Source organism: Desmodus rotundus, chromosome 1 (assembly GCF_022682495.2).
Source record: "Desmodus rotundus isolate HL8 chromosome 1, HLdesRot8A.1, whole genome shotgun sequence".
Lineage (NCBI taxonomy): Eukaryota > Metazoa > Chordata > Mammalia > Chiroptera > Phyllostomidae > Desmodus > Desmodus rotundus.
In genome coordinates, this window is record NC_071387.1 from 118,391,204 (window position 1) to 118,404,203 (window position 13,000).

At 53.8% G+C, this 13,000-nt stretch overlaps 1 protein-coding gene across 2 annotated transcripts in view; it reads left to right on the forward strand.

Annotated features, from left to right (window-relative positions):
* CASTOR2 (cytosolic arginine sensor for mTORC1 subunit 2) overlaps positions 1-13,000 on the forward strand; it is a 49,863-nt gene that overhangs the window by 21,751 nt on the left and 15,112 nt on the right. For both annotated transcript variants that reach the window (XM_024571533.3, XM_053929840.2), the window contains exon 2: positions 9,560-9,630. In XM_024571533.3, the coding sequence (XP_024427301.1) occupies positions 9,560-9,630 (71 nt within the window). The remainder of the gene's footprint in view (positions 1-9,559; positions 9,631-13,000) is intronic.

The window sequence follows — 13,000 nt, forward strand, 5'->3', positions numbered from 1 at the left end:
AGTACCCCAGCGTGGCTCCAAAGTCCTGCAGTGGCAGCCCTCTGGGGACTGTCAGTTCCCAGTTACTAGCGTCAGGGACTTTGGGGTGGGTGGACAGGACGGAAGGTAGCTGTAGGGTCATGTGTTTTGATTATTGTTTGCGGCGTGCTGATGAGACCTGCCTGCCTCCTCGGCCGGATAGGTGGTCGTGTGCCCTCACCGGAGTGTGCAGTTCTGCCAGGAGCAAACCAGGGGAACATCAGTGCCATTTCCAAACTGAAAGGAAGGAGAGAAACTAGTGCTGTGGGGGCATCCATAGGTTCCTGGTGCTTTTATCTACAGAGAGATGCTGACCTCCCCCCTGGCCCAGCGACTGGTGGGGTTGTGCCCTCTTTGTGAGTGGGGAGACCAGTTGGGGCTGTGTAAGTGCTGAGGCCGTGGAGCTGGTAGCGTCCCTGGGACTCCCACCCCAGCCCCTGACTTCCAAGCACAGCCTTTGCCAGGGCATTAGCCATTACCACAGCACCGTCCAAGGGTCAACCAGAGGCTGAACTGTGAGGCCCAAGTTGAGGGGTGAAGACAGATCTGTGGAGCCAAAGAGAACCCCCAAATCACTGACGGGCCAAAGTCAAACTGAACGACCAGATGGCGGGGATCGGAGTCTTGGAGCCAGTCCTCGAATTCATCCTGGGACCATTGCCTGATTCCAGCACCTGGACGCCGCCTCTGGTGGCCCTTCTGCTGAGTTTCCTATACCTGTTTACAGCCCAGCAGCCTGCCCCAGCTCCAGCTCCAAGGCTGGGTCCTCCACGCCCTTCTCCTGGACCCCAGACAGCCTATCCTCTGCCCCAGGGGGCCTCAGCTCAGGTTCTTGACCCTTGCCCATCAGCATCCTTGCATGACCCGCCTTACTCATTTATCTGACTAATCAGTGTTAATAATGTAATCGGCTCCTGCTACGCCAGAGCAGAAATGGGATCTAGACAATACCTTACATTCAACCAAAGGTCTCGGGGGGGGGGGGGGGGGGGGCCACCCCCCAGTGAACCTGGTTCTTCGTTCCTTTGCTTCCTTTCCTTGTAGTTATACTGCAACTATGAGGAGTCCTAAAGGTGGTGTGTTGGTTTTTGTTTTAGCTGTTTTAACTCTAAGAAGAGCACCATGCCGTACGCAATATTTGGGGACCTTTCCATCCATTATTACGTTGCTAAGATTCTTCCATATTTTTGCAAGTCATTGTAGATTGCTCGTTTGGACTGTTGGGTAGTATTCTGCTGTCATTGTTCCCCTCGTCCAGTGGTGGGCACCCAGGTTGTGGCCAGGTTTCTGTTACTGGGAGCAGGCTATTACAAATTCTTACATGTGAAAGAAGGTGGCATCCTCACGGAGAAGAGCGGCATCATGGGGACTGTGCCTCCAGTGCCCTCACTTAGGGGTGGCACAGCTCAGTGGGCCCAAGGCAGGAACTGCCATAACCTAACAGAGCGTCAGCTTTCCTGTCTGAGAAATGGGACTCATTAGGGACACTGTACATTTCACTCAGCACTGATAGTGCCCGGCGGCGTTGAGTCCTGTGCAGGCATGGGGGACCGAGATGGGAAAGGACTTGGCCCCTCTTCCAGGAGCAGAGATCTCACTGGCAAAGACAAACCTGAAGTGAGTAACTCCGTACCACACTGGATGTTCCCCCATCGCTGGGGAGACGGACTGGTAGGCATGAGAGGGCACCAGGACGGGAGGGGCCTGGGCTCCCTGGTCCCTCCTGAGACCGGCAGTAGAGATCCTTGAACACAGAGAAGCCTAGCCTACAAGCAGAGGGTGCGCTCTTGTCTGCAAGGCCTGAGCACCCCCCAGGAAGGCCTGCGGCCGGGGGCACCTAGCTCCCCTCACTCACGGGCCAGCTGCTCCACTTGGCTGCACCGAGTGACCATACTGGGGCCTTCTCGAGCACATCCATGTATGTTCAGTTCCTCCTTAAATTCTAAACCGCAAGGGAGGTGTTTCCAAACCTCTTTCACAGGTAAGGAACCTGGGGCGAATCGAGGACCAGTACTTGTTCCAGCCTCATCTCGGGCATGTGATAAGGCCAAGATCCACCCCTGGGCCTTTCCCATCTCGGTCCCCTGAGGAAGAAAGGAAACCACCAGTCCTCACTTCACATGTGCACCAGGGTGTGTGTTTACAAAGCAAGAGGCTGCCCTTTCCCAGACTGTGTTCCCTTTGACCCTGTCCAGCTGCACCAGGCCACTGGGACAGGCAGCCATTCAGTAACCCTCCACGGGTCTGTGCTTTGGCCCTGAGGGCAGGGGCAGGGCCAGGGCATCCCCACAGCCCCAGGTTCCTTCCCTGCCCCACGTCTCCATAGAGGAAAGGGCTAAAGCAGTCGGGGCCAGGTTTAAAGGTGAGTAAGTTCTGCCAGTTCAGAGTTTACTGAATTTACCACCTCTGCCTGCTGACCTCCTTCCTGGTGCCTCCAGCCAGAGCCCCGGCCATGGGAGACTGTTGTTCCCTGCCTTGGCCTCACGTTTCTTCCCCAATTTGTTGAATATTATTTCCTGGCCACAAACAGACCAACGCCTACCACCATCAGCCTGGTCCAAACCACCAGCAGCTCTTGCCAGGTCCTTGAAGAAGAATAGTCTCCTAACTGGTTACCGGGCCTTCACCAGTCCTCACCGTGGCCACAAGGCATCGTCCCTCCCCAGTACCTCTGATGGCATTGCCTGTCGTTTCCCTGCCTCCCCCACTCAGCCAGTCTGGTCTCCGTCACTCCTGGCATTCGCCCCCTCAGGGCCCTGCACAGTCTCCTAGCTGTGGCCTCCCTGGGAGAGCAGTGTGCCCACTCCTCTCTCCTCTACCTCCTACAGGTCTTGTGGGGACCTTCCCTTCCCTGCTCAATTTTTTTTTTTTTTTTTTTACTGTGGCCAGATATACACAATACAAATTTACCATCTTAACCATTTTTAAGTGTATAGCTCAGTGGCATTAAATCCACTCACATTGTTTGCCAGACCATCACCACCGTCATCTCCAGAACTCTTCATCATCTCAAACTAAAACCCTGGATCCATTAACCATTCATTCCCCCATTTTCCCTGCCCCTGGCAACCACTTCCTGCTCTGTTTTTAAATTGTAAACCCCTATTCTGCCAGCCTCTGCCCTCCTGGGACGTTTTCTGCTCTGTAGTACACACTGTTGTCTGACCCACTGTGTGCTTTATTCATTCCCCCCAGCACGTGTAAACTCTAGTTGTCTTGTTTAAGGTGTGTCCCTAGCACCTGGCATGCTGTCTGGCTGGTTTGTTGAATGACTGAACGACGTGGCTACTGCCTTCGGCTGTTGCCTTGGTCTCAGGGGCTTTATACAGACCCTACTAATTCCTCCTGCCCTATCCATCCCCTTTCTTTGTTAATTTTTATATGTTTTTAGAGAGCAGGAAAGGGAGGGAGGGAGAAAGAGAAGGAGAGAAACGGTGATCAGTCGCCTCTTGCATGTACCCCTATTGGGGACCAGGCCTGCAACCCAGGCATGTGCCCCAACCGGAATTGAACTGGTGACTTTTTGCTTTGTGATGTGATGCCCAACCCACTGAGCCACACTGGTCAGGGCCCTACCCACCCCTTTTGCAGTCCTGCCTGTACATGACCCCCTAGCATTTGCGAGCAGTATTGCCCACACTGTCTGACTCCGGCCACCTGTGACAAAAGCAGATGCTTCTCTGTCTTAGTGGAAAAGAGCCTCCTGCTCAGGATTGCCCTTCACATCACAGAACCAGTGCAACTGCACCCTGAACCGGCCCCCGGAGTAGTTAAAGACAGTTAAAGACACACAGTGGGTCAGACAATAGTGTGTACTACAGAGCAGAAATAAAACGTGAGCAACACGAGAGACCTATGAGGACCCAGGAGAAACAGACGAAAATGCTGCTGCTGGGTAAGAGAACAAAGGCCGACGCTCACCATCCTTTGGGAGGAAAAGCCCCTGGAACCAGTGAGGCCAGCGCCCTGAGGAGGCCCCAGAGCACTTCCGTCACTCGCCACACATTTTGAAAGGCCCCTTCACTGCGCTGCAGAAAGCAGCAGCAGGGGCCACAGCTGGGGCCAGCGGGGCAGGGCCCACGGCCCCTGCATGTCCCCACTGTGACGTCCTGCAAAGGAAGATGTGGCTGGACCTCCCTCCTTCCAGACTGAATGGGCTGCACTTGGTGAGAAGGACTCCTGGCTTTCCAGGCTGGTGCTGAAGTTCAAAATAGGCTCATGGGCATTCAGAGGCTCTACCTGAACAAAAAAACAAGAATGGTTTGTAAACAGGTGCCTGGAAGGTGCTGGAAGCCTGTTTGCAGGTCCTGTGTGAAGGCTCTGGGTTCCTTTCAAAGCCCACTGGTCAGGCTGTAACTGCAAAGGTCTGGACTTGTTCTGTGAGCAGCTGGCAGGTGACCTCAGCAGGGTCTGGCTGGCACAGGACATTGACACCCTGCCGGAAGCAGGCTGCAGTCTAACAAAGCTGGCTGCTCCCACTTCCCAGGGACCTGAGTCCTCTGTGTGAGATTCTACATGCAGGCAGCCTTTGCTGAGCCCGGACTACAGAAGGGGTCCTTGTGGTGTGCAGGAACCACGAGGAAGTGAGCACAGCCAGCGGGGCAATGGAGAAGGCAGGAGGGATGCCGATGGGAGCTTCCACCCAGTGGTGATCCGTCAGGCCGCCGCCTGGTGCCCCTACCTGGATGGTCCCTGTCCTGACATGCCAGATGTCTGTGAGGATTGCTGAGGCCTCAGTGTGGTGTGTCAGGGAGCAGGGTCGGGCCCAGGGCTGCAGGGTTGGTTCCAACACAGGTTCGCTGGCAGTGACAGGCTGAGTGTGTCTCTTCCATCATAACTCGTCGTTCCTCCTCCGGCTGTGTGGTGAGAGCTGAGCTACTAGGGAGCTGAATGGACTTTGCAGCCAAAGCTTGTTGCTTGGGGAACCAGGTGTTTCCAAGGATCAGACACTCAGCTTAGTCCATCTCCCCACTGAGGCAGCATCACCACTGCAGCCTGTCTGCCTGGGGCTCAGCCACTCGGGGAATTGACAACTCACTGCCTCCCAAGCCAGCCCATTGGTCTCTGTCATCAGCTGGCTTTAGAGCTTTCCTTTACTCGGAACACACGCTGGCCTCCCTATTGCCTCCCCCTTAGCTCTCTCTGCCCACTAAGAAGAAATAGCTGACATATTTAGTGCTCATCATAGTCATACTGATTCATCATTTATTCTTCAACAACAGCCCTGTGAAGTGGATAGATACTTTTATTATCCCCATTGTACAGGTGAGGAAATGGGCACAGAGAGGGTAAGTAACTTGCCTACGGTCACACAGCCATAAACAGCAACATTGCTTCCATCCATGGTCCACAGTAACTGCAGAGATTTAAAGGTGGTGACTGGAATCTTCCTCTGGGCCAAAGGGAAACAGTCTAGGGTCCCCTCAGTTCCTCCGGGCCTGCTCCGTGTTGGCCATGAGGCTCCAGACAGACAGGGGCTCCCCAGTGTGGCCTGCGCTCGTCCAGTACCCATGCCGTGTTCACAGAGCCCAGGGGTACATTGGCACCCCCTAGATGGGGGACATGCATGATTCTTGGGGTGTCCTAGGCCGCAGTGAGGCAGGGCTGTCCCCAAGCTGCTGTTCCCCAGGCTCCCTCCCCTGTGGGTCGGAGCCGTAGTGTTGGTGTCTGTCTCCCTGAATGTTGCTGCAGGATCCGCCCAGCACCATCCCACCATGCGCGGGTTGTGTGCCACCCAACTCTACAGGCGCTCTGCGCCCGGACTGTGAAGTGAACGGGCCCTCTCCCCACAGTCGTGACGCGCCCCTCGCCCAGGTCCCTGGGCAGCAGATCTGTCTTGGGTTCTGACAGGTACTGGCTGGAAAATGTTTCCCCTTGAAAAGTATTTTCTAGATACTCGGTGGTTCTGGAATCATGTGTCCATTCCTTGTTGGCCAGAACCCTTGAGGTCCACCCTGCCGTGGAGCTGGCAGGGATCCAGGTGGCCCATGCACTGCCCAAGCTGGAACTGGATGGGAACTAGCCCACCTCATTCCTCATCCTACAGAGGAATGAAGCAGCCCAGGTTCACCATCCCCAGGTACCATGTTAAGGCTGGAACCTAGGCCCCTCAGCTCCAGGATTTTGTGTGTGTGTGTGTGTGTCTTCCTCCCCCCCTCTCTCTCTCCCCCCCTCTTCTCTCCGCCAGGCTCTCTTCTCCCGTTCTTTCATCCTGTTCCTAGTGCCGTGAGGGCACCTAGAGAACAGACAGACCTCCTCCTCCGGCTTCCTAACAAACAGGCTGGCCAGTGGCTGGGTTTTGGTCCTCCTTCAAGCCCTTTTTAGACCAAGTACGGAGAAGCCACCGACAGCAGGGGCTGGCGTCTGGGGTGCGGATTTAGCCATGGCTCATTAGAGAGCTCAGAGGTGGGACCAGAGACTGCAGGGTCTCCCAGAGGGGGTAAGTCAAGGCAGCGCCACACCAGGGCGAGCAGGCTCGTTCTGCTCAGGGCCTCTCTGTCTCTGGAGGTGGGAGTGGCTGTAGTCTACACTTCTGCCCGCCGGACAGTGAGTGTGGATTCTGTGCCCAGCCGGTGTTCATCCTAGGGGTGCGTATAGGGAACCCATCGTCCTTGCCTGTGAGAGTCCATGGTCTGCTGGGGGAAGCAAGGATTGTGCATAGTGGGTTGTGGGAAGTACTTGTCCTGCACCGTTGCTGACACTGTGCACCGCCCACTTCCCCTACACCATGAGGTAGGTAGAGCCTCCCCTGGAGTCACGGTGGACCACCGCCCCTCAGCCCACAGTGGCCTCAACATCCCCTTGTAGATGCAGTGTGAGGCTGTGAGCTGTCGAGAGGGCTCCACCCCTATGCTGGAAGGTGAATGAGAGGGGGTGGCTGGTGCCAATCACAAAAGGTTTTACTCCAAAGGAGATGCTTATACTAGGCCCTGGCTGGTGTGGCTCAGTGGGTTGAATGCTGGTCTGCGAACTGAAAGGCCGAAGGTTCGATTCCCAGTCAGGAAATGTGCCTAGGTTTCGGGCCAGACCCCCCAGTTGGGGGCGTGCAAGAGGCAACCAATCAATGTTTCTCTCGCACATCAATGTTTTTCTCCCTCTCTTTCTCCTTGCCCTCTCTCTAAAGATAAATAAATAAAAATCTTTAAGATAAAAAGATGTGCATAATGGGTCTCGAAGGGCGAGACGACCACGCCAGTGATGTGTTTATACCCCATCTCCACAGAGGCCAGTGTTGCCTTCTGCCGGTGTTTGTGCCTCCCGGATGACTTATGTGCTCTATTTCTGGAGTGTCCCTCACAGCCGAGAGGGCATTGGGAGCAAACGCCACATCTGTTTGCCTTCACAAGGCTCTCTCAGATGCAGGGTGGCCACGCCCCCACCCAGCGAGTACCTGTTCAGGCAGGCCAGTGACGGGAGGCTTCCAAGGTCTTTCTGTGTGCGCAGGAGTCCCTAGGAAGGAGCTAGGCCAGATCAGAGATTGCCACTTACTGGGGTGATGATGTGCCATTGTCCCAAGCAATTTTAGATTTCATTTGTCCAGGCGATAGTTGCAAATTGGATGTGGGACAGGCAGGGACAGAGATGTCATTTGAAAACCAAAGAGCTGGAGGGAAGTGAAGGAGTGAGTGCTGATGGTTGGGCAGAGTGTCAGAGGGGAAGAGAATAAATGACACCTTGTTTACGGCCGGCACAAGCATTGCCTTTAAGGTCAGGTTCACTGAGGTATAATTTACATGCAGTAAAATTCATCCTTTTTAGGATACAGGTCTTTGAGTTTTGACAAATGGATGTGATCCTGTAACCACCACCACAGACAGACCCTAAACACTTCCAGCACCCCAAAAGCTCCCGGGCCCCCGTCTAAAGTCCGCCCCGGGCCAGCCTCAGGCAACCACGAATTTGTCCTCCATCCTCACCACGTTTTGCTTCTTCCATATGTCATGTAATAAAATGGAATCGTGGAGTATCGGAACCTTTTGAGTCTGGCTTTAATTTAGCAAAATGCATTTGTGATTCACCCACATCATTGCATAGGTCGGTAATTCATTTCTTTTTATTGCCAGCCAGTACCCCGTGGTGCGGCTGTGCCGCAGTTCATCCAGTGCTCTCGTTGAAGGGAGGACACTTGGGTTGTCTCCAGGGTGGGGTGGTTACCAACCAAGGCTGTAAACCTTCGCATTCAGGTCTTTGTGTGCGCATATGTTTTCATTCTCTCGGGTAAACAGGGTGGGATTTACCCAGGAGTGGGGTTGCTCGTTTGGGTGGTCAGTGTGTGTTTAACTTTATGAGAAACTGTTTTCCACATGGCTGTATCATTTTGCATTCCTACCAATTCTAGTCGCTCTCATTCCTTTGGAAAAATGTAAGAATAACGCTAAAGGGTGCTGCAGTGGTTCTGTTGATCAGGCTCCGTGTTGCAGGCAGCTGACTGGAGAGGGCCCCAGGAGGGGAGAGGTCCGTGGGCCTCCCAGCCACCCGGGCCCCTGCACCACCGATCCCCTTCGAGATTCCTTTTCCACTTTAATCCTTGGAGAAGTGATATTCAGGCCCTTGCTGGGGTTCCTCATTGGGCCTCTTTCTGTTATGGCTCCCGTGAGGAATGAGTTTTAGCATTGGGCACGGAGCCCACGCTGGGCCTCACGCCTAAGAGTGGTGAGACTGGGTGAATGACCACGTTGCCTGCATCCCGCAGCCTGTGCACACCCTCTCTCCCTGTAGCTGCACCCAGAGTCTGGGGGCCAAGTTGGCTGCATGGGGGACAGAGACAGGCATTGAGGGGTGGTGACCCCGTCACCCCATGGTGGGAAGCCTGGACACACAGCTCAGTGTGTCTGCCAGGCACCAAGAGTGTGTGTAGATCCAAGCCCAGCAGGGACGACGTGAGGAGGGACGGAGCAATTGCCAGTCCCTGGCCTTGGGAAGTTGATGGTCTTTGCAGGGGAGTGAGTATCGTACACTCCAGGCTCAGCAGTATTACCAAAGGCAGCATGTGGCAATTCAGGGATCTGTACCCCAAAACTGCAGAGACAGCCACACCCCTCGCATGCTTGGCTGTCAGTTGGGTGGTGGGAATTAGTCCCTGAGTGAGAGTGGGAGCTCTCCAGTTGGTGAGGAGAGGGGCCAGGATGGTTGCGGGTGGAGGGACAGTGACAGAGGCCTAGAGGCCAGAATGGGCAGGGCAGGGCATGAGAAAGACAGTTCATTGGCATGACCCCTGCCAGAGCTGCCCCTCAGCCACCTCCTCCGTGAAAGAGTGGGATCCAAGACCCACAGGTGTACGGATCCTAGTGGCTGGCTGACTCCCAGGCCCTGAAGGTTGGGGGTGCAGAGTGGATGATCACTGTCTCTAGGGCTCTCTGAGACCTCCTGAGTCAGAGCTGGAGGGGGGTCGAGGGAGAGATAAGCAGCTTACTGGAGGTCACCAGCAGCCTGGGGACCGAGCTCTGAGTAAACCAAGTCATCTGCTGGGTTGCCACAGTGTCCTGCCGGGGCTGATGAGGAACTAACATGATATCCTGTGTCTGTCTGTCTGTCCACCCAGGTGCAAGTTCTTCAGTCTGACTGAGACACCGGAGGATTACACCATCATCGTTGATGAGGAGGGCTTCCTGGGTGAGTGCTTCTCACTTCTGGGACATGGCTGCTCTGTGCCCTCCGGTCTGCCATGGCTGCCTCCTCCTTATCTCCGCCCCCATCTGCTGGTGGGGTCGGAAGTCAGCAGACAGCTGTCTCTCCCTGTGTTCTCGCTGATCGTCCCTCCCTCTCTCTGCCCAGAAAGGCCTCAGAGCTAAGAGGGTGAATGAGACACAGAGCTTACTTAGCCAAGAACTCAAGTAGTCAAGAAGGAAGAGACATGTGGCGTTGAGTGCCTGTTGTGAGTGAGGCGCCTTAGATTGTGCTCGGTCCTCATTCCCACTGGAGAAGCTCCAGTGACCATCTTTCATGATTTCCCTTTACCTTTTTTCCATTTTTATTTTTTATTTTTTTAATGATTTTTTTGCACTTACCTAATGTTTATTCTTTTTTATTATTATTATTTTATTGTTCTTCAATTACAGTTGTCTGCATTTTCCCTCCACTACTCCGCCCCACCCCAGCCAAACCCACCTCCCTCCCTTGCTTCCACCCTCTCCTTTGGTTTTGTCCATGTGTCCTTTATAGTAGTTCCTGAAAACCCTTCTCCCCACTGTCCCTTCTCCCCTCCCCCTAGCTATTGTTAGATTGTTCTTCATTTCAATGTCTCTGGTTCTGTTTTGTTTGCTTTTTTCTTTTGTTGATTATGTTCCAGTTAAAGGTGAGATCATATGGTATTTGTCCCTCACCACCTGGCTTATTTCACTTAACATACTGCTCTCCAGTTCCATCCATGCTATCGCAAAGGGTAGGAGCTCCTTCTTTCTCTCTGCTGCATAGAATTCCATTGTGTAAATGTACCATAGTTTTTGGATCCACTCATTTGCTGATGGGCACTTAGGTTGCTTCCAGCACTTGGTTATTGTAAACTGTGCTGCCATGAACATTGGGGTGCATAGGTTGAGATACGGGGAACATGCCATAAAATCCATCACTGGAGAATACACAGCAGTTCGGCGGTTTTTCACATCCATGCAGTCGCGCAGCCAGCAGCACTGCGTCCCAGAACACTTTTGTCACCCCGAACCCCACTGCCTGTTAGCGGTCATTCTCCCCTCCCCCCACTTGCTGCAGTCTTATCATTAAAGTTTTTATGTCTGTCCTGCTCTAAAGTAGCAACGAACATTCACTCCTGAATTAACCAATACACATTAATTCTTGGGAAGGTGGTGCGCCCATGAGTGAGCAGCTGAGAACAGAACGGGGAGCCATGTGCCCCGGGAGCATGGAGTGGGACTCCCCCAGAGCTGCCGACTGAACCACATTCCTCCAAACAGACAGACTTGACATTGTGAACAAGCAGCCCCACCCCAAAGACAACTAGTAACTTTTTAGCATTTCAACCTTTTTCTGTGCACGGGATGTCTTTTTAATTTACTTACGAGCATGGTATATAAAGAAATGGTTTCACGTAACATTATGGCTTAAAATCCCCTGTGGATGTCACGGTCTTTCACAGCAGCCCCACTTCCTTGCCTGGTGCCCTAAGATTAAAATTAAGGTTGCTTTAGTTTTTCTCCAGTGATAAATTTATAAACTCTTTAAATGTGTAACATTTGTTCTCATTCAGGTCGATCCCTAAAATGGGGTCCGAGAAATGGCATACGGGTCAGAAGTTGACTGTTTTATGGTTCTTGATTCACGTTGAAACCCCCGGGGAAGCGATCTCTCCAGCTGTGTTCCATCATTCTTACCCGCAGGCGCTCCCGGGCATCAAGCTGGTGTGTGCGGTGGGCCTGGCCTGCACATCTCAAGGACACAATGTCCTCCCCTGTCTCCCAGGGGCATCTGCACGGCCGGAGCAGGGCTGGGAGGCACCCACACAGTCACTCACTCGTTTATTTATTCAGCAGACACTTTCTGAGTACAGGAGCCACAGGTACACGAAAACCACATGCTCGGGCAACCCAGACACCTTTTCATTTTCTCGTGGGCACTTACACCTCTGATGCAGAACTGTTGAGAATCGTGGCATCTCAGACACAGAAGGAACGCTCCAGAGTATCTGTTCTCTGGGAATAGATATTCTATCTAACCCTCCTCCCCAGACAGACTAAAATCTCTGTATCTGGAGGCAGCAAACGAGAGAACACCATGAGCAAGGAAAGGGGGAGGCCGTGGGACCTGATAAGCCAGTTTCACAGGCCCTGGAAGCCCTTGTGCAGGAATCGGCCCACGGAGGAGGGGCCAGTTACTGGAGCCAGCCCCCAGGGTTGCAGGAGGCAGAATTTACTGAGCACCTAGGATGTGCCAGCACCTGGCTGTCCCTGGAGATGTAGCTGGAATTGAGAGGCACCATCTCTGACCCCAGGAGCTGGCTGCTTGGATAGCTCTGTTGCCCAAGAAAAAAGTGTGTGCATTTAAAGTAATATCTCTCATACTCCTGTTGTAGAGCTACAGGGGAAAGTATCCAAACTAAGACTCACCTATACCCGGCTGCAGAGATGCATCACCTCCTGGGATCATTCCAGTGGCCTGAGGGTAAAGAGCAAAGATGCATTTTCTAAGAGGGAAGACTGCCATGAAGGTGCCCAGAGTCCTTGAGGGATGGGGGCCCATTTAAAGCAGGAAGTGTTGTGATGGTTCCCCCGCAGACCAAGGTCAGGAGCGGCCGAGCAGGAGGGTGGGCCCGCATGTGGCAGGGCTGTTTGGAAGGCCCACAGAGGACAGGATTTGGGGTGGGGGCTACCGAGTTCCAGTGTCTCGCCTCAGCTCTGGGATGGGGGTTATTTCTCTTAGGAGGCTCCTCTTCAGAAAGGGGGCTTGGTCTGTGGCCACCCCCATGGGGCGGGGTGGGGCGGGCAGGGGTGCTGGTTGTGCCGCACTGTGTGAAGGATGGTGCTCTGTCTCCCAGTTCTGCAAACACTGCTTTGCGCCCAGGGGCCTCCCTTGGCCGGGGAGCCTGGGTTATTGTTCATTGGCAGTATTGTCACCGGGAAGCTTTCCCAGTTAGGCACTCGCAGCTCTCAGCGGCTCACATGTATGTAAAGTGCTGAGCCTTCCCTGGGAGGGTGGGACAGTTGTCAGTGACATTGACCAGACAACTCTGTTTCATGTGGAATTCCAGAGGTTCTTGGCGCAAATGGATGCTGTGTGTGGGTGTAGCGAACAAGGGGTTTCTGTGTGTGTGTGTGTGTGTGTCATTTGATCCTTTACATATTTAATGAGCACTTACTAGGTGCAATGCTAGATGCTTTCAGGGACCCCAAAATAACGTGAGCGGCAGCCCCTGCCCTGACCTCTGGGCAGTGGGCAGCATCTTAGGTTTGCAGTTACGCGGGGCACAGTGCTAATCAGGACCCCTTCACTGGTCCTCACCCATCACAGTCCCCTTACCTGCGTCAGTGGT